Raw genomic sequence first — 27,140 nt, forward strand, 5'->3', positions numbered from 1 at the left:
ACTTGGAACATTAATTTAGATGAAGGAATTAAAAGTAACATTAGCAAATTTGCAGATGACACAAAGCTGGGTGGCAGTGTTAACTGTGAAGAGGATGCCATGAGGATGCAGAGTGACTTGGATAGGTTGGGTGAGTGGGAAGATACATGGCAGATGCAGTATAATGTGGATAAATGTGAGGATATCTGTAATAGCACCACCTTTGTGTCGGAGGATTGTAAATGATTGAATAAACTACAGTACACTGCAGTCCAGTTCCGGTCACCAGTGAGTCAACTCGTATTCTGTGTCTGAGCATAAGATATCACAAAATGGCGACGAGGATGGGATCGCGGATTCCCCAGTTTTATTTGTTTGTGCAGATAAGGAATTCTACAGAGGCACAGAGAAGTGTGGTATAACTAACAAAGTTGCTTATCCATTCCCTCCACAGATGCTGCCTAACCTGCTGAGATTGTTGAAGTTAATTTTGATCTCTAATAAATTCCATTCTGATTGCCAGCCTCCCAATTAAACATTGTGGGTCTATTAAATCTAACGTTCATCATGATAAACTAACATTCAATTTCCACTTATTCAGGCAGTACAGGGCAGGAAGAGGCCCTTTGGCCCACAATATTCGTGCCAAAAATGGTGCTGAATTAAACTAGCTCTTTGCCTGTGCATAAAGGATATCCCATAATTCCCTGCATGTTCATGTGACTGTCTAAAAGCCTCAAATGTCCTTGATTATTTAGTTCATTGTGACAGCTAACGTGCTATATTTATCCACAATTTGATGTAGATTAATTCCTTGGCTCTTTGGGTTTACGAATTAATGAAATAATTAGGCCACAGTCAGTAAATGGTCTTTGCTGCATAATATCAAAATTCCAATAATATTGTAGTAGTCTGGTAAAGAGAGAAGTCATTATTAAAATAATGATTTATTTAGTAGTTTAAGTGGTGTCTATTTTCTTTTTTTTACACAAAAAACAGCGGTACATCTGTCAGTTTCTTCTAAATAACACTTTTAGCTCCTTAAAGCTGTCCTTAAATTCTAATTATTGTGTCAGAATTCCTTTAAAATATATATACTCTGCCACATAAAATGGTGCAGGAGTTTCAGGAAATATATTGTCTAATCATGCAAATTATAGTTTTATCTTAATTTACTAATTTAGCTGTTTAATAATTCAATGTGACAATTCTGACAGTTGATGCACGCTGGTGTATTCGCAAAATGGCAGTAATTCCGTGAAGGGCAAAAGCAGGTTGCTAATTCTTGGGTTTAAACTACTGTGTGATGTATGCATTTCTATGTGTGTGCATTTTGTGATCACAATGTGCCCATTTTTACCTTTGTATCTTAAGGGTGAGGTTCGGCTCTGTGACATCAATGAGAATTGATGAGAAATGATGGCAAGTCGCATGTGTATCTTTATTATAGACATTTCCAGAATTCTAAGAATGACGGTGCATTCTCTGCCTCCATTACCCTGACCCTGTACCCAGAGATGGCCCCTACTATCAGCTTCATGCAGGCCAGGACCCAAATGTGCATCCTCCTTGATCTGCATGTTTTAACCATATCCGCTAACCTATCAGGATAGTGTGACAAAGGTTTGTGTGTTTTTGGGCAGAAAATTTGAAAACTTCTCGTATTCCATTGGATTGGTGCACATATTTTATTACATTGGTGGGATTGGGAATATTTAGTATTCCAGTAAAGTCCTCACCTATACTACAGTAAAAAAGTGCTCTTGCTGTGCATGTTAGAAAGTAAGTGTTGTACTTAAAGTTAAACTGTCTTTTTTGTTTACAAACCGCTCTTAGTAATTCTAAGATTTTAAGATTGATCTGATGACTTGGAAAAAAAATTGTTCATAGAAACATAGAAAATAGGTGCAGGAGTAGACCATTCGGCCCTTCGAGCCTGCGTCGCCATTCAATATGATCATGGATGATCATCCAACTCGGTATCCTGTACCTGCCTTCTCTCCATACCCCTGATACCTTTAGCCACAAGGGCCACATCTAACTCCCTCTTAAATATAGCCAATAAACTGGCCTCAACTACCTTCTGTGGCAGAGAATTCCAGAGATTCACCACTCTCTGTGTGAAAAATGTTTTTCTCATCTCGGACCTAAAATATTTCCCCCTTATCCTTAAACTGTGACCCCTTGTTCTGGACTTCCTCAACATCGGGAACAATCTTCCTGCATCTAGCCTGTCCAACCCCTTAAGAATTTTATAAGTTTCTATAAGATCCCCCCTCAATCTTCTAAATTCTAGCGAGTACAAGCCGAGTCTATCCAGTCTTTCTTCATATGAAAGTCCTGTCATCCCAGGAATCAGTCTGGTGAACCTTCTCTGTACTCCCTCTATGGCAAGAATGTCTTTCCTCAGATTAGGAGACCAAAACTGTACGCAATACTCCAGGTGTGGTCTCACCAAGACCCTGTGCAACTGCAGTAGAACCTCCCTGCTCTTATACTCAAATCAGTATATATAATACCAGGGTGGGTAAATGTAGAACCATTCTACCTTATTATTTAAAAGCTGGTTTCCATCGACAAGTGGGCTGATGTTGGGCTACAATTCTTGTAGGCCCAGTCGATAACAGTGATATCATTGGCAAACTTAATGATCAGATTTGTGTAATACTTGGCCACAGAGTCATGCATGTACAGGGAGTAGAGCAAGGGACTAATCATGCAACCCGGGTGTGACACCAGTTTTGAGGGCCAGGATGGAGGAAATGTTTTGATCCGTTGTAACAACTGAGATCTGCTAGTCAAGATCCAGAAGCCAGTGCAGATGGAGGCCCCAAGGCCAAATCCAGATGTTTAGGGATGATCTTAATCGGTATTATGGTTTTGAAGGTTGAGCTGGGTCAATGAATAGCATCCTGACATAGGTGGTTTTATTGTCAAGATTGATTCTTTTAATGATGATCCAGAACTGAATGTAGTCGAGAGAAATGGAGTCCTCCATGGACTTTTTTCCTGCCTATAAATTACAGTGGGTCTAGTTTGTCCAGAAGATTGATGCAAATGTGGGCCATCTTTAAAGAACTCCATTATGGTCAATAGGACACTTCACTTTATTGTCAGGTACTGGAATGACTGTTTCCTTGAAGCAGTTGGGACTGTTGACGTAAGAGGTTGAAGATGTCAGTGAAGACTGGCCAGTAGATAGACACACTATTTCTGTGCCAATCCAGGGACTACATCTGGGCTGGCTGCTTCCTGAGTTTCCACTCGTAAAAGCAGGTCTGATTTCTGTCACCCAGATGTATGGGACAAATGTAGACATCCTACAGCAGACACCTCGGAGCATTGGAAAGATACCAGCAATTTAGTCTCTGCAGAATTCTCTTAATCTATTGATAGGATTAGCAAAACACTATTAATTGCCTCTTCCAGGCCAACACCCTCAGCATTAAGGCTCTAATCATCCTAAACTAGCGGCATGCTTAAACCAAATAATTTGCACATTGTTAAATTTTCACGTTTATAATGGCTTCTTCCTTTGAATTTTTCTTCCTAATTTAGTTATCTTCTGTATCAAATATATAATTTCTAATATTATGTAATATATAATTTCTTAACTTTAATGCTTAATTTCGTCTTTTCAATTATGGTTTTCAAATGACTCAACAAATGATTCCCTACTTCCTATTCATTTATTGCTTTCTCCACGTTAGAAAGCATCTTGTGAGGCATTCTCCTAATGTTTAAGAACCTTGAGTATTAACGCTTCCTTGTGAACTTGTGGCCAGTTTAAATTCCTGACTCTGAATTCCTAATCATGTAGAAACAGCGCTCATCTCTCTCAATGTTTCTACTGAATTGCGCACCCACTTTTTATTATCAAATCCAATGTTTCAGACTATCTCTATTTTCTATTGCTCTGTAAATCAATTCCTGTCTCTGTACTTTGACCTGTATTTCAGAACCATCCAGTGATTTTTGTCAACTTCTACTTCCTTTTGACAAACTTCCAAGAGAAACTGTCACCACAATTATTTGACAGTACTTTTGATCTGTTGGCCTTCCCTCCTTCTGGCACTGCTTTCATTACGTCTGCAGATATATCAAAATCTATAACATTCAATATGCCATTTTTATACATGTACCTTCATTCATTATAGACACAAGTGAGTGCAGATGCTGGAATCTTGAGCAAAAACAAACTAGTGGAGGAGCATTGTGGGTCAGACAGTATCTGTGGATGGAAGTAATCGGATGACATTTTGTGATAGGACCCAAATGCTGTTCCTCCAGCAGTTTGTTCTTTTTAATTTATTCATTCTTTAGTCTTCATGCTTTTTTCCTCACTTCACACTTCCCTAATTTGAATTTCTCCCAACTATTTTAATTTTTCAACTGAAATCTAAAATGAATGAATACTTTATTGTTGCATGTGACAAGTCTCAGTGAAATTCTTTGTTGCATACCCAAGGTATGCAAATAGTCACCACAGGGCGCTGATAAAGTTACAAAGTATACACAGTATCCGCCCCAGGTTGCCCTTTGTTCTACACCTCCCTCTCCCACACGCCAAGTCCTCCATTGTTCCTTCCATCAGCAGTGGCGTCCTGAATCCACGTAATCCGGCCTCGTCTGTCGGTCAACGCCATTACCGACCTCCGCAACAACGTCTGCACTATCACTGCCGGGTCCTCTGTGGATGCATCCGTGGCGTTGCGCAGGCCCCAGCCGTATGCCTCCAACTCACGGCGAGTGGGTTCCAACCTCGGGCGCGGGCTCCGCTGACCAAGGCTCCGTCAGCAACTCCGTGGCTCACCAAGAGGCATGAAATCAAACATCCAACAACTTGTAGCATATACTTTTTCATGCAAGTTTTACGGAAGAGACTGAAGAAGAGATGGAACCAACAATCAGACTGCAGATTATTGTACAATACAACAACACCTGTGGCAAATGTTTCATTTTGTTTTATGCTGGATTGGTTCCCTGAAATTTAAGTATTTTAATGACACTTCCCCATTAACAGACTAACGACAGTCGTACAGCTAGTTCTGCTGTAATGTGATAGTTCCTAAGAAACCATGTGTTATAGTAAATTGCATGAGAAAAAAGATATTTGTCAGTAAGGAAAAAGGGATTAGGGGCGAGAGAATTTCAGACTTGCATTAACAAGGTTATATTTCCTCATGGGATTTTCAAATATAACGGTCTTTAATAGCCTGAAATTTATTTTTGTTTCTGCAAGTGAAAAACACAGAGCTGTATGTTGCATTGTTTAATAGAGTACCATTGCACAAGTGCCTAAAGAAGCTATTGCGTGTCCATTTCTATGACCATCTTTGGTGAAACTTTATATTCTTGAGATGCAATGATGTTCGATTACTGTAGGGAGGTTACATGGAAATTCTTTTTTCATTTAGATAGCTCTTTTTTTCTGCTTTTTTTCAATTTCCACTAACTTTACTGATTCTCTTGTTCCTCATTGAAATTGCATTATAACCAATTTGGCCTACATAATAAAAGTTGTGTTCCTTATTTTATTGCTTGCATTATATCCAATGTGTGGTATGGATGCAATATGTTGGACCAGAATTGCCAATATGCGGATTATCTGAATGCAGGTGCATTTAAAAAGTTTTGAGGAAAGCATTGTCTGTTATTTTGCTCCTTGAAATAATGCAGATATTGGGGATGTTTTGCTCTGCATGTGAATTGTTGTTAACTTATTATTTCTTGTTATTTCTTTTGCTTGTTTTACTCATCTAGTACTGGATTAATGAATACACCTCATCGCTGGGAATTGGGGTCTTCCACTCGGGCATTGAAATTTACGGTAGAGGTGAGGACAATAAGAAACACAAACTAAAGAATCCAGAATAAATTATAATGCAATTGAAGTACGTATGAAAATGGTCCTATGATTATCGTGGTTACTTAGTGTAATTTTTGTTTAGCACTGTATCTGCTAACACCAGCTCATGATACATCAGACGCCTATTTATTGACCATAGCTCTGCCTTCAACAGCTTAATTCCAAACAAACTCCTCACCAAACCCTAGAACTCTCCCCTTCAAGGACCAAATTGCGGTCCTTGACTTCCTGACCCATAGACCACAATCGATAATGGTAGGCAACAAAAGATCCCCTATGATAATTCTCAATACTGCAAGGTTGTGTCCTTGGTCCCTTGCTATATTTCCTTTACACTCAACAGCCTGGCCAAATTCTCCTCTTACTCCATTTACAAGTTTGCAGCTGACAACACCACAGTGGGCAGGTTCTGGCACAATGATGAGACTGAGTACAGGAAGGAGATAGAATTTAGTAGAATGCTGTCTAGATAATAATCTGTCCGTCAGTGCAATCATGTAAATCAGCTGCATCCCTCTGCACTTCACACTGTCTTAGGGAAAGTAGCCACCTGCACTCCAGTCTTTCCCCTCTTCTCTCGTCCATTAGACAGGAGATACTAAAACTGGAAAGCACATCATCTGATTTGGGAACCGTTTCTTCCCTGCAGTTATCAGACTATTGTCCAGATGTCTCCTAAATTAAGGATATATTCTCGATGCCCCAATCTACCGCATTGCACACCTTGCACTTTTTTATCTGCACTTTCTCTGTAGTCGTAACACTACTCTGCATTTTGTTTTCTCTTTTCCTGTTTTAATGTGGCATGATTGTACACATGTATAGTATGATTTGCCTGGATAGCATGCAAAGATTTTAACTGTATCTTGGTATAAGTGACAATAATAAAACAATACCAATAATTATCTTCTGTCTCCACAATTTACATTGCGTTACTTCATATTCCTATGAGGAATTTCTTCTGAGCTTTGGGATTCTTTGGATTTCTCTACACCAGAGATTTGTGGTAATAGGTCATTAAATATATCAAGGCCAAAGTAGATTGGATCTTTAAGATGGTCAAGGTAAATATGGATGAGGTGCGAATGTGGGCCTGATCTGCCATGAGGTGGAAAAGTGGACCTGATCTACCATGATCTTATTGAATGGTTAGCTAGTTTGGAGAGCTGTCGTGCTTGCTTCCGCTCATACTTGTGTTCTTAAATTTGAGACAATATTGCGGCTCAGCAATCATTCCAGTCAAATTGTTTCTTGGATTGTCAGTGCCTGCTTTGTTTCTCCCTTAATGTTCATTTAATCTTCTGTACATTTTATTTCTTAAGGGGAAAGACTAATGTTAAATAAATTACCATTTACAACCAATTGTTCATTTTGGAGTTTAATTTGACGCTAGCAATCTGCAGCATATACGTTCCATACTTTAGGTCTAGTCGGGTCTAAATGCTGACAGTTTTCAAATTTCAATATTAGGGAATATTGATTCAGCGTTCATTGACTTCACTATACAGTGCATTCAGAAAGTATTCAGACCCCTTCACTATTTTCACATTTTGTTACATTACAGCCTTATTTGAAAATTGATTAAATTCATTTTTTTAAATCAACAATCTATACAAAATACCCCATAATAAAAAAGCAAAACAGATGTTTAGAAATTTTTGCAGAGTAATTAAAAATAAATAACTGAAATATCACATTTACATAAGTATTCAGACTCTTTACTCAGTACTTTGTTGAAACACCTTTGGCAGCAATTACAGCCTCAATTCTTCTTGGGTATGACGCTACAAGCTTGGCATACCTGTATTTGGGTAATTTCTCCCATTCTTCTCTGCAGATCCTCTCGAGCTCTTGTCAGATTGGATGGGGAGCGTCAATGCACAGCTATTTTCAGGTCCCTCCATAGATATTCGATCAGGTTCAAGTCCGGGCTCTGTCTGGGCCACTCAAGGGCATTCACAGACTTGCGTTGTATTGGCTGTGTACTTAGGGTCGTTGTCCTGTAGGAAGGTGAACGTCTGCCCCAATCTGAGGTCCTGAACGCTCTGGAGCAGGTTTTCATCAAGGATCTCTCTGTACTTTGCTCCGTTCATCTTTCCCTTGACCCTGACTAGTCTCCCAGTTCCTGCCGCTAAAAAACATCCCCACAGCATGATGCTACCACCACAATGCTTCACCAAAGGTATGGTATTGGCCAGGTGATGAGCGGTGCCTGGTTTCCTCCAGACGTGACACTTGGCATTCAGGCCAAAGAGTTCAATCTTGGTTTCATCAGACCAGAGAATCTTGTTTAGGTGCCTTTTGGCAAACTCAAAGCGGGCTGTCATGTGCCTTTTACTGAGGAGTGACTTCCATCTGGCCACTCTACCATAAAGGCCTGATTGGTGGTGCTGCAGATATAGTTGTTCTTCTGGAAGTTTCCCCCATCTCCACAGAGAAAGTCTGGAGCTCTGTCAGAGTGACCATTGGGTTCATGGTCACCTCCCTGACCAAGGCCCTTCTCCCCAGATTGCTCAGTTTGGCCAGGTGGCCAGCTCTATGAAGAGTGCTGGTGGTTCCAAAGTTCTTCCATTTAAGAATGCGGAGGACACTGTGCTCTTCGGGACCTGCAATGCTGCAGAAATAGTTTTATACCCTTCCCCAGATCTGTGTCTCGACACAATCCTGTCTCTGAGGTCTACAGACAATTCCTTCGTCTTCATGGCTTGGTTTTTGCTCTGACATGCACTGTCAACTGCGGGACCTTATATAGACAGGTGTGTGCCTTTCCAAATTGTGTACAATGAATTTAATTTACCAGTCGTGGACTCCAATAAAGTTGTAGAACCATCTCAAGTATAATCAATGGAAACGGGATGCACCGAAGCTCAATTTTGAGTGTCATAGCAAAGGTTCTGAATACTTGTGTAAATGTGATATTTCAGTTATTTCTTTTTAATTACTTTGCAAAAAGTATAATGAGGTATTGTGTGTAGATTGATGATTTAAAAAAAAAGAATTTATTCTATTTTAGAATAAGGCTGTAACATAAAATGTGGAAAAAGTGAAGGTGTCTGTATACTTTCTGAATGCACTGCATGAAAATGAGAAGGTTACATTTCTTATTAAATGAAGACTTCTTATTTATTACAGAGTTTGCCTATGGTGGACATCCCTATCCATTTTCAGGAATATTTGAGATCACTCCAGGAGATTCAAATGATCTAGGTGATACATTTAAATTTAAGTAAGTAACATTGGCAAAACATATTCTATTTCTGCTGCTCATCTATTGAAATGATTAATTATTTAATCTAGGCATGCAAAAACAAAACTAGTTTCCAGGGAAAATCTAAAGCAACGCTTACACACAAAAATAGCATGCCATTGCAGATGGTCAGTCCCTTTTATTCTTGTTCCACACAGCAGTTTGTTTCACCTTTGTTTAAAAAAAAATTATAAAGGCAAACTGATTTTTGAGAACATTTACGAAAGCAGCTACAAAGACCGAAAAATCACCTTTCATTGATGCATTATGGGGATTGGAAGAAACTGGTAATTCAGGATCGAGCAATTAATATATTTTGTTGGAAGTGGATGGAATAAATGGAAAGATGATGATCAAGGATATTCTCAAGACTAGACTACACTTTTCTAGACTACACCTCTTCCCACCCTGCTTCCTATAAGGACTCCATCCACTTCTCCCAATTCCTCAGTCTACGCCGCATCTGCTCCCAGAATGAGGTGTTTCACACCACGGCATCGGAAATGTCCTCATTTTTCAGGGAACAGGGGTTCCCCTCCCCTCCTATAGATGAGGCTCTCACCAGGGTCTCTGTGATAACCCGTAACACTGCTCTCTCTCCCCCCCCCCCCCCCCCCCCCCCCCCCCCCCCCCCCCCCCCCCCCTCGTAACAAGGGCAGAGTCCCCCTAGTCCTCACCTTTCACCCCACTAGCCGTCACATACAACAGATAGTGCTCCGTCATTTTCGCCACCTCCAACGTGACCCCACCACTCGCCACATCTTCCCATCTCCCCCCGGGTGCTTTCCGCAAAGACCACTCCCTCCATAACTCCCTGGTCAATTCTTCTCTTCCCTCCCGCACCACCCCCTCCCCGGGCACTTTCCCTTGCAACCGCAAGAGATGCTACACTTGTCGTTTTACCTCCCCCCTCGACTCCATTCAAGAACTCAAGCAGTCGTTCCAGGTGCAACAGAGGTTCACCTGCATTTCCTCCAACCTCATCTATTGCATCCGCTGCTCTAGATGTCAGCTGATTTACATCGGTGCGATCGTTTCGCCAAACACCTCCGCTCGGTCTGCATTAACCAACCTGATCTCCCTGTGGCTCAGCACTTCAACTCCCCATTCCGAATCTGACCTTTCTGTCCTGGGCCTCCTCCATGGCCAGAATGAGCACCTCCGGAAATTGGAGGAGCAGCACCTCATATTCCGCTTGGGCAGTTTGCACCCTAGCGGCATAAACATTAACTTCTCCAATTTCCTTGCTGTCTTCTCCCCTTCTCAGCTCTCCCTCAGCCCTCTTGCTCCTCTTCCTTTCTCCTTTCTTCCCCCCCCCCCCCCCCCCCCCCCCACCCTTCATCAGTCTGAAGAAGGGTTTTCGGCCCAAAACGCTGCCTATTTCCTTCGCTCCATAGATGCTACTGCACCCGCTGAGTTTCTCCAGCACTGTTGTCTACCTCTGATATTCTCATACAACCAGTTTAGTTTGGGTATTATGTGGCAGTGTCAATATTGTTTTCATTAGTTTCCAGGCATTTATTACCATGCTTGCCAACATGTGAAAATGGTGTTCTTTAATCTCGGTAGCCCTCGTGATAATAGTATTTCAATGATTATATTTTGGGAGATTCAAAATAATGACAGGGCACAAATTTCTAACTTGAATTAATCGAAATAATGCCTCGATATAGAATGAGCAGATATCCTATCTGGTGCAATTTGCACTTTCCCTCTTATAGACAAACACCGAGCCCAAGATATTTTATTTTGGAAACAAACATTTTAGATTTCATGGAATTGTGTGTTTATCCGATAATTTTGTCTGTATTAGGACTGATAAAGGGACAAGGAAAGTTCTAATTTTCAATTTGTGCTTCGAAATAACCAACATGCAGTTGGAAAAATATGTGGGATCTAGCAAAAAAAATTGTAATATGCTTATTAAAAAAAATTAAAGCACTCTGCACTGAAACACTTCAGCATTGAACACAAGCTTTTTAGTTGGGAAGAATGAATTGTGGACATGATTATTTTTGCATATGGTTTATTTTTAAATCTGAAAATATTCATCTGACTTAGTGGACTTAATTGGGTAACTTTGATTCTTTAAGAAATTTAGGGCAGTCTAGAATCTTAAAATTGTTCAGATAAATGTTGAAATCTTGAAAATGTTGGTTTCTTGATTGCATGTATTATATTCTCCAGACAAGCCATTGTAATGGGTAGTACTGACTTTACAGAAGATGATATAGAACGCATTGTTGAGGAACTTGGAAAGGAATACAAGGGAAATGCTTATCATCTAATGCACAAAAATTGCAACCACTTTTCATCAGCTATATCAGAGGCAAGTACATTGAAATTTGCAAATCCATCATACATAGTATATTTCATTTATTATTTTCCCTTTCTCTCCCCACCCTTAAATGTTCTTGTAGTTTCAGTTTTCATTGAACATTCATATCTTTGTCTATTAATCATACAGAGGAACGATTTCCTTTATTCTGATTAAGTTCTTGATTCTGGAAAGGCAGTGTGCAAATTGGAAAATCACAATTTATATAGAAATGGAGTTTGCATGGCCAAGTGTTACTTGAGTGCATTTGAATGTGCAGATAGCTATTAATGACTATGATATAGTTGGGATCACGGAGACATGGCTCCAGGGTGACCAAGGCTGGGAGCTGAACATCCAGGGATATTCAATATTCAGGAGGGATAGAGAGAAAGGAAAAGGAGGTGGGGTAGCGTTGCTGATTAGAGAGGAGATTAACGCAATGGAAAGGAAGGACATTAGTTTGGAGGATGTGGAATCGGTATGGGTAGAGCTGCGAAACACTGAAAACGCTGGTGGGTGTTGTGTACAGGCCACCTAACAGTAGTAGTGTAGTTGGAGATGGTATCAAACAGGAAATTAGAAATGCGTGCGACAAAGGCAAAACAGATATAATGGGTGACTTCAATCTACATATAGATTGGGTGAATCAAATTGGCAGGGGTGCTGAGGAAGAAGATTTCTTGGAATGTATGCGGGATAGTTATCTAAATCAACATGTAGAGGAACCAACGAGAGAGCAGGCTATTCTAGACTGGGTATTGAGTAATGAGGAAGGGTTAGTTAGCAGTCTTGTTGTACGTGCCCCCTTGGGCAAGAGTGACCATAATATGGTTGAGTTCTTCATTAGGATGGAGAGTGACATTGTTAATTCAGAAACAATGGTTCTGAACTTAAAGAAAGGTAACTTTGAGGGTATGAGACGTGAATTGGCCAAGATTGACTGGCAATTAATTCTAAAAGGGTTGACGGTGGATATGCAATGGAAGACATTTAAAGACTGCATGGATGAACTACAAAAATTGTTCATCCCAGTTTGGCAAAAGAATAAATCAGGGAAGGTAGTACATCCGTGGATAACAAGGGAAATCAGGGATAGTATCAAAGCGAAGGATGATGCGTACAAATTAGCCAGAAAAAGCAGCATACCGGAGGACTGGGAGAAATTCAGAGACCAGCAGAGGAGGACAAAGGGCTTAATTAGGAAAGGAAAAATAGATTATGAAAGAAAACTGGCAGGGAACATAAAAACTGACTGCAAAAGTTTTTATAGATATGTGAAAAGAAAGAGATTAGTTAAAACAAATGTAGGTCCCTTGCAGTCAGAAACAGGTGAGTTGATCATGGGGAACAAGGATATGGCGGACCAATTGAATAACTACTTTGGTTCCGTCTTCACTAAGGAAGACATAAATAATCTGCCGGAAATAGCAGGGGACCGCGGGTCAAAGGAGTTGGAGGAATTGAGTGAAATCCAGGTTAGTCGGGAAGTGGTGTTGGGTAAATTGACCGATAAATTGACCGATAAATTGACCGATAAAAAGGCCGATAAATCCCCAGGGCCAGATAGGCTGCACCCCAGAGTACTTAAGGAAGTAGCTCCAGAAATAGTGGATGCATTAGTAATAATCTTTCAAAACTCTTTCGATTCTGGAGTGTTTCCTGAGGATTGGTGGGTAGCAAATGTAACCCCACTTTTTAAGAAGGGAGGGAGAGAGAAAACAGGGAATTACAGACCAGTTAGTCTAACATCAGTAGTGGGGAAACTGCTAGAGTCGGTTATTAAAGATGGGATAGCAGCACATTTGGAAAGTGGTGAAATCATTGGACAAAGTCAGCATGGATTTACAAAAGGTAAATCATGTCTGACGAATCTTATAGAATTTTTCGAGGATGTAACTAGTAGCGTGGATAGGGGAGAACCAGTGGATGTGGTGTATCTGGACTTCCAGAAGGCTTTCGACAAGGTCCCACATAAGAGATTAGTATACAAACTTAAAGCACATGGCATTGGGGGCTGAGTATTGATGTGGATAGAGAACTGGCTGGCAAACAGGAAGCAAAGTGTAGGAGTAAACGGGTCCTTTTCACAATGGCAGGCAGTGACTAGTGGGGTACCACAAGGCTCGGTGCTGGGACCCCAGCTGTTTACAATATATATTTATGATCTGGATGAGGGAATTGAAGGCAATATCTCCAAGTTTGTGGATGACACTAAGCTGGGGGGCAGTGTTAGCTGTGAGGAGGATGCTAGGAGACTGCAAGGTGACTTGGATAGGCTGGGTGAGTGGGCAAATGTTTGGCAGATGCAGTATAATGTGGATAAATGTGAGGTTATCCATTTTGGTGGCAAAAACAGGAAAGCAGACTATCTGAATGGTGGCCGACTAGGAAAAGGAGAGATGCAGCGAGACCTGGGTGTCATGGTACACCAGTCATTGAAAGTAGGCATGCAGGTGCAGCAGGCAGTGAAGAAAGCGAATGGTATGTTAGCTTTCATAGCAAAAGGATTTGAGTATAGGAGCAGGGAGGTTCTACTGCAGTTGTACAGGGTCTTGGTGAGACCACACCTGGAGTATTGCGTACAGTTTTGGTCTCCAAATCTGAGGAAGGACATTATTGCCATAGAGGGAGTGCAGAGACGGTTCACCAGACTGATTCCTGGGATGTCAGGACTGTCTTATGAAGAAAGACCGGATAGACTTGGTTTATACTCTAGAATTTAGGAGATTGAGAGGGGATCTTATAGAAACTTACAAAGTTCTTAAGGGGTTGGACAGGCTAGATGCAGGAAGATTGCTCCCGATGTTGGGGAAGTCCTGGACAAGGGGTCACAGCTTAAGGATAAGGGGGAAATCCTTTAAAACCGAGATGAGAAGAACCTTTTTCACACAGAGAGTGGTGAATCTCTGGAACTCTCTGCCACAGAGGGTAGTCGAGGTCAGTTCATTGGCTATATTTAAGAGGGAGTTAGATGTGGCCCAAGTGGCTAAGGGGATCAGAGGGTATGGAGAGAAGGCAGGTACGGGATACATAGAAACATGGATTCACCACTCTCTGTGCAGGAAAAATTCGTTCTCCTCATCTCGGCCATTTAAAGGATTTCCCCCTTATCATCTTAAGCTGTGACCCCCTTGTCCTGGACTTCCCCCTCTGATCCCCTTGGAACAATCTTCCTGCATCTAGCCTGTCCAACCCCTTAAGAGTTTTGTAACTCTTGTCTATAAGAGTTCCCCTCTCAATCTCCCCCTTATTCTAGAGAGTCCTGGATAAACCAACATCTATCCAGTCTGCATTAGCTTCATAAGACAAGTTTCTATGATCATCCTAAATTCAGAGAGTATCAGTCTGGTGAACCTTCTCTGCACTCCCTCTATGGCAATAATGTCCTTCCTCAGATTTGGAGACCAAAACTGCAAGCAATACTCCAGGTGTGGTCTCACCAAGACCCTGTACAACTGCAGTAGAACCTCCCTGCTCCTATACTCAAATCCTCTTGCTATGAAAGCCAACATACCATTCGCTTTCTTTACTGCCTGCTGCACCTGCATGCCTACCTTCAATGACTGGTGTACCATGACACCCAGGTCTCGCTGCATCTCCCCCTTTCCCAATCGGCCACCGTTTAGATAATAATCTGCTTTCCCGTTTTTGCCACCAAAATGGATAACCTCACATTTATCCACATTAAACTGCATCTGCCAAACATTTGCCCACTCACCCAGCCTATCCAAGTCACCTTGCAGTCTCCTAGCATCCTCCTCGCACCTAACACTGCCCCCCAGCTTAGTGTCATCCGCAAACTTGGAGATATTGCCTTCAATTCCCTCATCCAGATCATTAATATATATTGTAAATAGCTGGGGTCCCAGTACTGAGCCTTGCGGTACCCCACTAGTCACTGCCTGCCATTGTGAAAAGGACCCGTTTACTCCTACTCTTTGCTTCCTGTTTGCCAGCCAGTTCTCTATCCACATCAATACTGAACCCCCAATGCCATGTGCTTTAAGTTTGTATACTAATCTCTTATGTGGGACCTTGTCGAAAGCCTTCTGGAAGTCCAGATACACCACATCCACTGGTTCTCCCCTATCCACGCTACTAGTTACATCCTCGAAAAATTCTATAAGATTCGTCAGACATGATTTACCTTTCGTAAATCCATGCTGACTTTGTCCAATGATTTCACCACTTTCCAAATACTGAGTTGGATGATCAGCCATGATCATATTGAATGGCGGTGCAGGCTCGAAGGGCCGAATGGCCTACTCCTGCACCTAATTTCTATGTTTCTATGTTTCTAATCCAAAAACTTAATGTTTTTTAGTTAGTTTTTCAGGATGAAACTCTTTCTTGGGCCCACCAAGTACATGCCGACCAGCAATCGCCACGCATTAACACATTTCTACACACACTAGGGACTATTTACAAACCTGTATGTCTTTGTAATGTGGGAGGTAACCAAAGATCGTGGCGAAAAACCCACGCAGCACGGGGAGGATGTACAAACTCCGTACAGACAGCACCCGTAGTCGGGATCGAACCTGCGTCTCTGGAGCTGTAAGGCAACAACTCAACTGCTGCGCCCCCGTGCCATCCCTGCATATTGGTTTATTTTGTAGATTTTCTTTCCCTTGAGTTATTGGACCCTGAGTGCAACCTCGCCCAAATGACCCTATTGTGTGAACCTCAACCAAGATCATTCAGCATTGAGAATCCCACATTACTCCACTCTCTCTAACCTCCCCACCCCCCACCCATAGGCCAAACGCACACAGTGTACCGCATGAATTATGATATGAGATCAGGTAATCCAACAAGGATGTGAATCATCCACGGACCTTTTCCATCTCATTACAATTCTGCAGCTATGGTGTTTTCAGTAATCTATTAATTATTGTGAACACAGCATTCCAGGAAATGTTTTTGAAAATAAGTTCACTGAAGTTTTTAAATCACCAAGAACTTCAAAGTTCCATGAACTCAGAGATTTAAAAACTTAATTTAGCAATGTTACAAAATTTTGAGATTTTAGAAATCAAGTCTGCAATTTATCCCATCAGATAAAGCATAAAAATAAGTTTAATTTGACACCTAATTCACTGTCATACCTTCAGTATTAAAAATGTTATGGCCATTAGGAAATTGGCATCTTGTTCCCTATTGTTTTCCCATTGACTTTCAACACAAAAGCTGTGATCAAGGACAGTCAAAAGCCCATAACTTTCTTAAAAATTAAGAGAACTGAATGAAATGTTCAGTTATTATAGATTGAAGCATTCTAAATCAAATGTGAAACAATCTTACTTGGATGACCTGAAATTAAAGCATATAATTAGTTAGTTACCCAATTATAGCTAATTACAAAATTCAATTACTAAATCTAAATATCTATCCATTTCTTAAGAAAAGGTTAACATTTTTTAAAAGCCGAAGTGTCCAAATAACATTCACACAAGAATTCACAATAAAACATGATTTTTAAATCTCATTGTCATGAATTAATAGGCCAAATGGAAGGAATTTAGTTTTTAATTCCTGTAAATTAATGGGCATTTAAATGATATTGCGAGTGGGATTTTGTGGAACGCGCTGGTTTGGAACGTTGCGGTTGCAGTGAATTTAAACCCCATTTCGGCAAGAAAAATACTGCCGGTTCGTTTATTTACATAATGACATTTTCGCAACGTGAAATTTTGATTAAAGGCATCCTAAGAAGCAAGTTTATATGAAAAAATAAACGGCATACCTTGCCTTGTCCCCTACGTGAGATCCGTCCCGTTGTCGCCGTTGACGGTATTTGAAGATTATTTTAATTTTACTCCAACAATTATCCAGCGCTAATTTTAATAAACTTAATAAAACGGCAGTCGAAGCGATTTTTCTTTAGCAACTAAACAGCGTTACAGAGATCGATTTGAATAGGCTGCAGAAAAATTGCATTTTAAACCCGCTCAAAGGCACCAAAGTCGCGCACACGGGCAGTGGCAGAACTGCAGGGCCGCTGAAGGTATGTTTTGTAACATACCTACTTAATTGAACTCTACAATAAGTTTGGGTTGGCTTTGAAAATAATGAACATGTATGTATTGTGACTATTGATACTCGGGAATTATTGCTTAGATGCATAATTGTGTCTATTAAGTAACAGTGGAAAATTGGAGTGGCTCTTAAATTCTGAATAAATAAAAAAAATCCTGAGAGAATTGTGAAGAACAATGAAGTAGTTTGACTGCATAAAGTGCCACAGGAATTCATTTTCATATACAATTAATTCCCATGACTTTGGAGTGAAGGACAGAGACTGTTTGACCACTAGTGGTTTGAGAGATTGGCTTTAGCTTCTACCTACATGGAGGTAATCTGTTCTGCTGATGACATAGTTGATGATGCCAACAAACCTGAATGCAGAGTAAATGCTAAAATACAGCAAATGCTTCTTTGACAAGGTGGCAGAGCTGTGGCAGGTTGGTGTAGGTTGTAGGAAAAATATTAGAGCTCCCTGCTATTTTAAATTAGATTTGTTGATCAATCAAATAGATGTTAACATATGAACTAAATTATCATTTTGTGTGTGTAATGGGTTGGAAAAGAAAATCATGTTTAATAAAGAATGTATAAAAATATATAAGATGAGGGAAACCCTCTGCTTTCATTGTCATATGTTATAGGAATATGGGTAGGAACAAGAAAATATTGGAGATTTCACAACACATGGGTTCATTGTCACAAAATCATATTTGCAAGTTATCTTCTTTGAGTTAAGAAAAATAGTTTTTTGTGGCAAAACAAGTGTTGGAGGAACTCTGCGGTCAGGAAACATGTGTGGTGGGATTGGATAAACAACACTTTGGATCAAGACCGAAGCCAAAGAATCTACCAACCAATCTAAAACTGCCTGAAATGTGACTACTACATTGTCATCGGCAAATTCCATCTGATAACTTAGAATGAACCCTTCTTGAATCTGAAGAAGACTCTGAAACCACAAGCATCTGTCCCTCCACAGATGCTGCCTGACCTGCTGAGTTCTTCCAGCACTTGGTTACATTCCTGGTTTAATAACTTTAAGATCTAATATAATAAGCCAGTCTTGAGTTTAAATTGATGGTAGCTGAGAATTTTAAATCTAGAATAGAATTTTGCTGGAGTGTTGGCAACAATGACAACTGGATTGTTGTAAAACCTAATTTCTTCAACTGTCTAAAAAGGAAATGAATGAACCACATCCAATTTTAACTGCCTACCCCAAAATCCATTGCTGTGTAACTTTCAGAAAGGACCTACCAAGCCAGTGTGTTGTAACAAAAACCATAGTGCATTGTAGCAGTAACTTTTTTTAAAATTTTCAATTATTGAAGACGGTGACCTTGAAGTCAAATATTGTCTGACTCGCACGCAAATTAAAATTCTTGTCTGAGCAAATTCTTGTGTTTTGTTCCAAATTTTTGGATATATGGAACAATGTAAATCAGAAAGGCAGGAATTTAAATTCTTACTGCTTCAAAGTAATTTAGAAAAAACTATAGCTCTATGCAGCATCATTTTAACTCCTGAAGCAATTGTTACAAGGATGCATGCATAGTTTTATGAAAATTATTCTTAGTTTTGTATGATCTTTCTTGTAGTTATAATTTTTAATATATTCTTCATAAACCCCCTAGGCTTTCAAATAATTATCTATCCAAATGATGTTAATTAGGTCACCTCGACTTTTGAAATTTCACTCATTTTGAAATGTTTCAGTTGTACAAGTGGGCTTTATCAACTCTTGAAGTATTGCAGCACATTAAATGCTTTTGGTGACGTAAATGCTTTATTTGGCAAAAGGCCAAACTTAAAAACATTTAAATTATGTTATGAAGTTTTAGTATCCATCTTTTGTTAACTGAGCCCAAGCACAGTGATGTGCAAAATGTTGATTTAACTCCACTTCTCTTTTAGCAGTTTCCTCAGCACTGTCCTAAATAATCCAGAAAGCAATAAACAAATGTTGAGGTTACATTGAGCTCAGTATTTGATTAGAAAATGAAAAAGTAAACACAGAATGGGCACACAAAGCTGCTTCAATACTTTCCCACAGTGTGTAATTACAACACTTTATTCCCATGATGTAGGTGTTGCTAGCATTGCCTGTCCTTTGTTATAGTTAAGCTAGTGGTGAGTCATCTTGATCTGCAAGACTGTTTCTGGTTTAGACACACATTGCCGATAAGTTGAGAAATATAGGATCTTAATCACTGGCAGCGAAAGACTAAAATGGTATTTCTTAGTCGTCATATAGTGTATCTGAGAGTTGATGGTATTTACATGCCTTAACTTGCCTTGTCCTTCTGCTGAATGAAAGTCCAGGGTTTGATTGTTTAAAATATGCATCATTTTGGAAAATTTGATTTCTTCCAATTGGAAATTTTGTTAGACATTTTATACCATGTAACCTCCTTAGATTCAGCCTTAAGGACTTCTCTTACCTAATTTTTCTTGTGATTCAGAGTATGATTTATTATCCAACATTTGACTAAAAATAGACCGATCCAAGGCATACAGAGACCTCTATATTCTGGTTACTGGAATATGCCATGATGTGATCTTTAATTTAGAAAGACATAAAATACAATTGGACCTGGTTTAACCTTTAAATCAAAGCAAAGTTACTAAAGTAAATGTAATCAGTTTATTTAACAGTAATTGCAACCATTATTTCCCCCGGATTTCAATCACTTGACAACAGTATCACTTTAACTCCATCACATGGTCATTCATCCCAGGTTTTCAAGGGATGTTTGCCAATGACAATGTTGTGGCCATCGTTCAGGCATTTCTCGATTGGTTGGTAGACAGAGGCGCAGTGGGAGAGTTGCTTCCTTACAGCGCCAGAGACCCAAGGTTCGATCCTCACGATGTGTACTGTCTGTATGGAGTTTGTACGTTCTCCTCTAGACTGCGCGGGATTTCCCCGGGTGCTCCCAATTTCTTCCCAATTTCCAAACACGTACAGGTTTGTACCTCAATTAGTTTCAGTAAAAATGGTAAATTGTCCCTGGTGTGGGCTAGTGTATCGGGGATCTCTGGTCGGCGTGGACTCGGTGGGCCGAAGGGCCCATTTCTGCACTGTATCTCTAAACTAAATGGCTGCTATAATCTGCCACCAGTGTAGGCAGGAAATTGTTAGGCTGGCAGTGATATAGAGCTCCATATAAATATTAGTGGGAGGGTTGGGGTTGCACTATGATCCTAGCTAAACTCGATGAATAGAATGGTCCCTTTCTGTATTAAGATCAAATTGTGTGGTTGGATACATTGAACCAAAGGTGGGAGAAATGCTTCCTGAAGTTCAGCTGAAATTGCATAACGTTTGGTGTGGTGGAGGAGGGGGTTTCTGAAATATTTGCCCTTTTTGTGATGTTTTGGCCGAAGACAACTGAGTTAAGTACCATCCCCTTTTTTTCTCTCACTTGCATGCTGACTTTCACATGCTCATATTCCCTCATAAAAATATTACTTTAGTTGCATTGTCAGTTGTAAATTGATGGCTTCCTTGTGATTTTGCATTTGACATCACATTGAAATACTTTTTAAATAACTGCATTTGTGTACGTGATCTTGTGACTGATGCCTTATAATTATACTGCTATTTTAAATTGCAAGAGCATATTACATAACATAACAATTTGGATGTAGCTGGGATTATAGAGGTTTTCAAAGTCTTGCACAATAAAAAGATAAATTACCTGTCTTTTTGTTTTACTCTAAACACTGGGGGATTGGATTTTGGCATGTCTACTGTTGAGGGCAGGAGAACAACAAATTACTTTTGACCTAGGGAAATGGTTGACAAAAATGTTATGTATTGTTATAGTCTGGGAACCTGTTATGTAGTGATACATAGCAACATGCTCAACACGGCTTACTCAGGATGGTTTATCATTAAAATAATTTGATATATGGTACCCTCTTTCTTCACCCCCCTCTCCTCCTCCCCCTCTCTCTCTCAGCCCCTCCAACTCCCCCTCGTCTCCCCCCCCCCCCCCCCCCCCCTCCTCTCCCCCCCCCCTCCTCCTCTCCCCCCTCTCTCTCTCTCCCCCCCTCTCCCTCCATCTCCCCCTCTCTCTCCCTCTCCCCCTCTCTCCCCACTCGCATAGACCCCTCTCTCTCTCTCTCTCTCTCTCTCTCTCCCTCTCCCCTGCACTCTCTCTCCCTCTCTCTCTCACTCTCTCTCTCCCCTCCTCTCTCCCCCCTTCCTCCCCTCCCCCTCTCCTCTCTCCCCCCCCCCCCCCCTCCTCTCTCCCACTCCCCCCACCTCCACTCTCACCCCCCTCTCTCTCCCCTCCCCCTCTTCCCCCCCTCCTCCCCCTCTCCCCTCTCGCTTTCCCTCTCCCCCCCCTCTCCCCTCTCTCCCCCCCCCCTCTCCTCTCCTCTCTCCCCCCCCTCTCCTCTCTCCCCCCCCCTCCTCCTCTCTCCCCCCCTCTCCTCTCTCCCCCCCCCCCCTCTCCTCCGCCTCTCTCTCCCCTCCTCCCTCTCTCCTCTCCCCCCCCCCTCCTCTCCCCCCCCCCTCTCCTCTCCCCCCCCCCCCCTCTCCCCTCTCCCCCCCTCTCCCTCTCTCTCCCCCCCTCCCTCCCTCTCCCTCTCCCCCTCCCTTCCCTCCTCTCTCCCTCCCCTCTTCCCTCTCCCCCTCTCTCTTGCCCCCCTCTCCTCTCTCCCCCCCTCTCCTCTTCTTTCTCTCCCCCCCTCTCCCCTCTCTCTTAATCCCTCTCCCCCTCTCTCTCTCCCTCCCTCCTCTCCCCCCTCTCCCCCCCCCCCCTCTCCTCTCTCCCCCCTCCCTCTCCCCCCTCTCCCCCCTCCCCTCTCTCCTCTCCTCCCCCCCTCTCCCTCCCCCCTCCTCTCTCCCCCCTCTCCTCCTCTCCCCCCCTCTCTCCTTCTCTCTCTCCGCCTCCCTCCTCCTCTCTCCCCCTCCCTCCTTCTCTCTCTCCCCCCCCCTCCTCTCCTCTCTCCCCCCCTCTCCTTTCTCCGATATTCCATCTCTGTTTCTGAAGTAAACAAACAGAAGGGAACGGGGTAAAAGATGATGCCTAGTAACTCAGCAGAGCGGGCAGCATCTCTGGATAATGTGGATCGGTGACCGTTCAGATTGGGACCCTTCTGCAGACTGATTAATTAATGGAAATGGCATCACACCGTTTGTAACTTTACTGATACTGAGGTTAACAAAGCCACACATCCACGTTCACTAAGTAGGACAGCATACTTCATGATCATGTAAAATCGCACCACTAGACTGAACCTGCTGCAAAAATTCTCTGTTTTGGTTAGGTGTTTATATTCCAGCCCATTGCTGGTTGGTGCCTCTAATTCAACTTCTAAATGTGTCGTATCACATGTTACTCATCCGTCACCCTATTCATGCCTTATTTTCAAATATGCATTTTTGTTTCAAATCACTTTATGAATTCAACATGCCTCAGTAACTTGCCAGCATTGCAACTTCAACTCTCCTGGATATCCCTGATTTTAATTGATTAATAACAGATGTTAGCCAGTCTTCAACTCTTCTTCCTGCTGGTCATCTGCCTTAATATCACATGAGGAACATGTGCCCACTAGGGATGGTGCACTGTTGTAATGATACTAAATAAATACAAGCATTTAATAGATCTGTGGTGCATTTTCAGCACATTTTTCTTCATAAGGTTGAATGTTACACACACAAACATCCAAATTGTTTTAGCAATTTTTTGTCACTGGGGTCAGAGAAAGTAGGTCTTTAATATCTGCTATTTTAGATTACACAGGATGAGTGATTACTTGAACAATGTGCTGGAGAGTGCAAGAACACATTTTACAGGAAGGAAGTGTTTGTGTAGTGCTGTGCACACCTAATTTAAGTCTTGGAATCTTCAGCCGTTTGCAAAGCAGTACATTCATTTGTTTCTGAAAAATGGATTGCTTTCCATTCAAAAAGCTGTACATTTGGAAACGCCATAAAATGCCCAATTTTTATTTCTGTAACATAGATCCTGTGCGGGAAGGAGATCCCTCGGTGGGTCAACCGACTGGCACATTTCAGTTCGTGCATTCCATTTCTGCAGAGCTGCTTGCCAAAAGAATGGCTGACGCCCGCTGCCCTCCAGACCAGCGTGAGCCAGGAGCTGCAGGAAGAGCTTGAAGAGGCAGATGCGGTGACTTCAACCACTGCTTCAGCGTCCACGTCTAGGTCAGCCTTGACAAGACCAGGCCACCACACAAAATTATGACGCTGTACAGTGACTCATGACTGACTTTGTAAACTTGCAACTGACCTTTTTTTTTTTTAAGCGAAAAATAACTATTACAATCATTACGAACTGTTCTGCAGGGTGCTGAATGTTCTAAACTTTTTTCATAATGAATTTTTCTCAATGCTTTATCTAGAATCAACTTGTACCGTGTTTTATATATGACATTTTTTGTATGCTTCATGGACCTCAATCATTTTTCAGTGACCCCTCTTCAAGCCTCAAAGAACTTGCTTTTTGAAGGTTCATATAACAGTATTTTGGATATTTGTTTACAAAGTCCCATGTTGCCAAAACTGGGAACAACACTAATGCCCCTGTTGTAGTGATTTTTATCTTTTTTTTTAAGGAATCTTTGACATGGGGAATGAAGTTGTTCATTTGCTAGTAGTTATTTGCTGAAGACGTTCAGTGGGTCTTCTGCATAACTTTCTATCCCACACTCCATTCCACACTCAAGTTGCTCGATTTTATTTAAAATGTTCTTTATTTTCAAAATCTGTTTTTTTTTTTAATGAAAAGCAACCAAAACTGTACCAGTCTACTATGTTAAGTTAGTATGCAGTTGCTGGCCACAGAATATAAAACAGAGTGAGCAATAAGCTTTTCGCCAGCATTTTCTGAACAGGGAATTAGGTTTTATCTTTGTGTTCTTAGGGCAGAGTATACAAAACCCATTCAGCTGCATTGACCAATAAGTGAATCAACCCTTCCTGGCACATTTATCAGAGTGCCTCGTTCGGCTGGTACCGTACATTAGCATTTTAAACTTTAATATCAGGAGTTGCATCTGAAGAGATTTTTAAAGCTTGAAACACTGGTCAATTACACTGTGGGAGGAGGAATTAGCACTTTAAAATATACACTTGGACTATTGTGAATCATGCAGTTTTGAGAGAAATATCTGTCTTTTTTAAAGAATGGAATCATTTTGACTGGGATTTGGTATTGGAAGGTTTTCTTCCAGAATTGATTTGCAGTATTCTAAGGTGATGTGTTTTGATATTGTGCTGTTCCAGCCAGCTTGGTGTGAATGATGTAACTATCCCAAGCTGGACAAACCCTTATTCTTTGCCTTTGTTTTATTTTCTGACACATTATTCATCTCGGCAACCCTTAGCAAGCTGTCCTTGTAGTTGATACTCTGCACTGTTGTGTGCCTTAGAACATTTGTAAATGGGATATTACAGACTATCCTGAACTTGTACGAGGTTATTTAAAGGAACATTGTGTTTCAATAATCAGCAAATCATGTACATGAACCCACCTCTGGTATCACGCCAATCAGAATTTTGTAGTCATCCCACAGTAAATTTACAAAACCAGGTTGATATTTTTTTCATTGGTTTTTATTCATATGCACTTGGTATAACTATCACAAGTCATGTACATATACAGTAATATTACCAGATATTTTCTTTAATCATGAACAGTGTGACACTATTCAGAAACTATAATTTTGAGTGAGGCCAACTTTCCCGAAATATTTCTAGTAATACTTAATTTCTGACACTGCCCAACTTTTGCCATCAACATGACTGCTGTCAAGATCACTTGCCATTGTTTATATAAGCATAAAGTAGATTCCAGTCCGATAACTTGTATATTCCCTTCTTGTTGCTGCCTCTGTCTTGGGAGACATATTAACTGGGAAGTGGCCAGAGGAAATTGTTTAAACAGATTAATTAAAATGAGTCTACTCCACCTTCGAACCTGAGTTGGTGCACCACACTTTGCCTGCTGTCTTGATAATGGTGTGATGCTTGAATTGGTAAGACATTTGCCACTGAAGGAAGGTAAACGTTATGAGCTGCTGCTTGGTTCATTTCTATGAATAGACTTGTTGCCGTATTGCCAGAAATTAGTTCAAAAAAATGTATACAGTCCCTCGAACCCTCCTGAGGAATAGCAATGGCTTAGCATAATATTCAAATAGCTTTGTAATTGAATTTGGTGCAAATTTTGTCTATTAATGTTGCAAGGATGAGTTCATTTTACTTAAGCTGCTGGTATGTCACCATATTTTGATAACATGCTAGTTAGCGTAAATGTCTTGTCCAATGGACATTTTGAGATGGGACTTCATTCTTGCTCTAATCCTGATCTATTAATTCTCTGTAATAAATGTTCAAGTGCAGCTTGGATGGTAATATTTTCCAAGTTGCATCATATTTTGAGGCTGTCAAAGATATGGAATGTAACTGGTTAGCGCAAGGGTGTTGGCTCAGGGCCGCACCAGGATTAGGGAGAAATTGATACCTGTGTGGGATTTAATAGATTCTGATGCAAAGAGATTTCTAATAGCAGGGCAATGGCTGTCCACTAAATCTGAATCCTGCTTTTAATCTGTGGTCTGATGGGAGCTGGTAATGTCACAGTTTAAAAAGAAAATTTGGTTTTCTATGCATTTAAATCTCGTGGAGGTGGTCAAGCTTATTTGCTGTTAATTTAAACTCTGGACTGAGGAGTTAAAATGATGCTCTAGATATATTGGTTCTTACGTTGCAGGCACTATACATTTGTCATCATATCTTGGATAAAGATTGTGCAAGACAGCATGGCACTGTTTCTTGTTTGGTATGGAGCACAAGTACCTGATTGCCAGGGTACATTTGTGAGGTGCCTTTTAATTATGATGAGGGTACTATTAATAATCCAGGTCCGTTCATTCAAAATACCTCATCCCTTACATTTTCCACTCCAGTAGCTATAAGATTAATTCAAGTTAAATATTTAATTAAAAGATGTAGGTCGCAAACTCTTTACTATTCTAGAACTTGCACACTTTAAAAGTAGTTCTTGTACTTTATTTTTTGAACAAAATGATGTTATGTCAGCATTAAAGACAATTGTTTAATGTAAAACTTGATTGCATTTTTTTTAACCTTGTTTCATTCGATTTTTATTTTCTGGCACCCACAATTATATTATCTACAGATAGACACAAAGCTGGAGTAACTCAGCGAGGCACGCAACATCTCTGGAGAGACGGAATGCGTGGCGTTTCGGGTCGAGACCCTTCTTCAGCTGTCCAGCAAAGTTACTCCATCTTTTTGTGTCTATCTTCGGTTTAAACCAACATCTGCAGTTCCTTCTTGCATCATATTACCTACATCTAGTTATTAGCTCTCCACTTTCTCCTTTCATTAACCAACATTGACAAACAAACTTTCTAATCTTTTGGCATTGGATTTCTAGGCTAAGTGGATGGAAATAATGCAGCCTATCTTTTTTCCTATTAAGAGTAAAGGATATATTTTGTTGGGATAATAGTTTGACATTTCTAAAGATAGTAAATCCTTTAACAAGTGCCTAGAACCTCTGTTTCTAATTTCCAATGCATCACTTGCTTACATTTGTACGTCTTGAACCATTCTCTGATCAGAGAAAATATACAAAGAACCCAATGGAACCTGACATGTGCCCTCACCTTCACACAGGGGCTACAATTTTGGT

General features: G+C 40.9%; 1 protein-coding gene across 1 annotated transcript in view; it reads left to right on the forward strand.

Moving 5' to 3' along the window:
- The window catches only part of LOC129699459 (deubiquitinase DESI2), a 45,847-nt gene extending 19,299 nt beyond the window's left edge, over positions 1-26,548 (forward strand). Inside the window, exons 2-5 of the mRNA XM_055639272.1 lie at positions 5,743-5,815; positions 8,981-9,074; positions 11,283-11,424; positions 23,424-26,548. Coding sequence (XP_055495247.1) covers positions 5,743-5,815; positions 8,981-9,074; positions 11,283-11,424; positions 23,424-23,663 — 549 coding nt within the window. The 3' untranslated portion in view covers positions 23,664-26,548. The remainder of the gene's footprint in view (positions 1-5,742; positions 5,816-8,980; positions 9,075-11,282; positions 11,425-23,423) is intronic.
- The last annotated feature ends 592 nt before the right edge of the window (positions 26,549-27,140 follow it).

Source organism: Leucoraja erinacea, chromosome 8, assembly GCF_028641065.1.
Source record: "Leucoraja erinacea ecotype New England chromosome 8, Leri_hhj_1, whole genome shotgun sequence".
NCBI lineage: Eukaryota > Metazoa > Chordata > Chondrichthyes > Rajiformes > Rajidae > Leucoraja > Leucoraja erinaceus.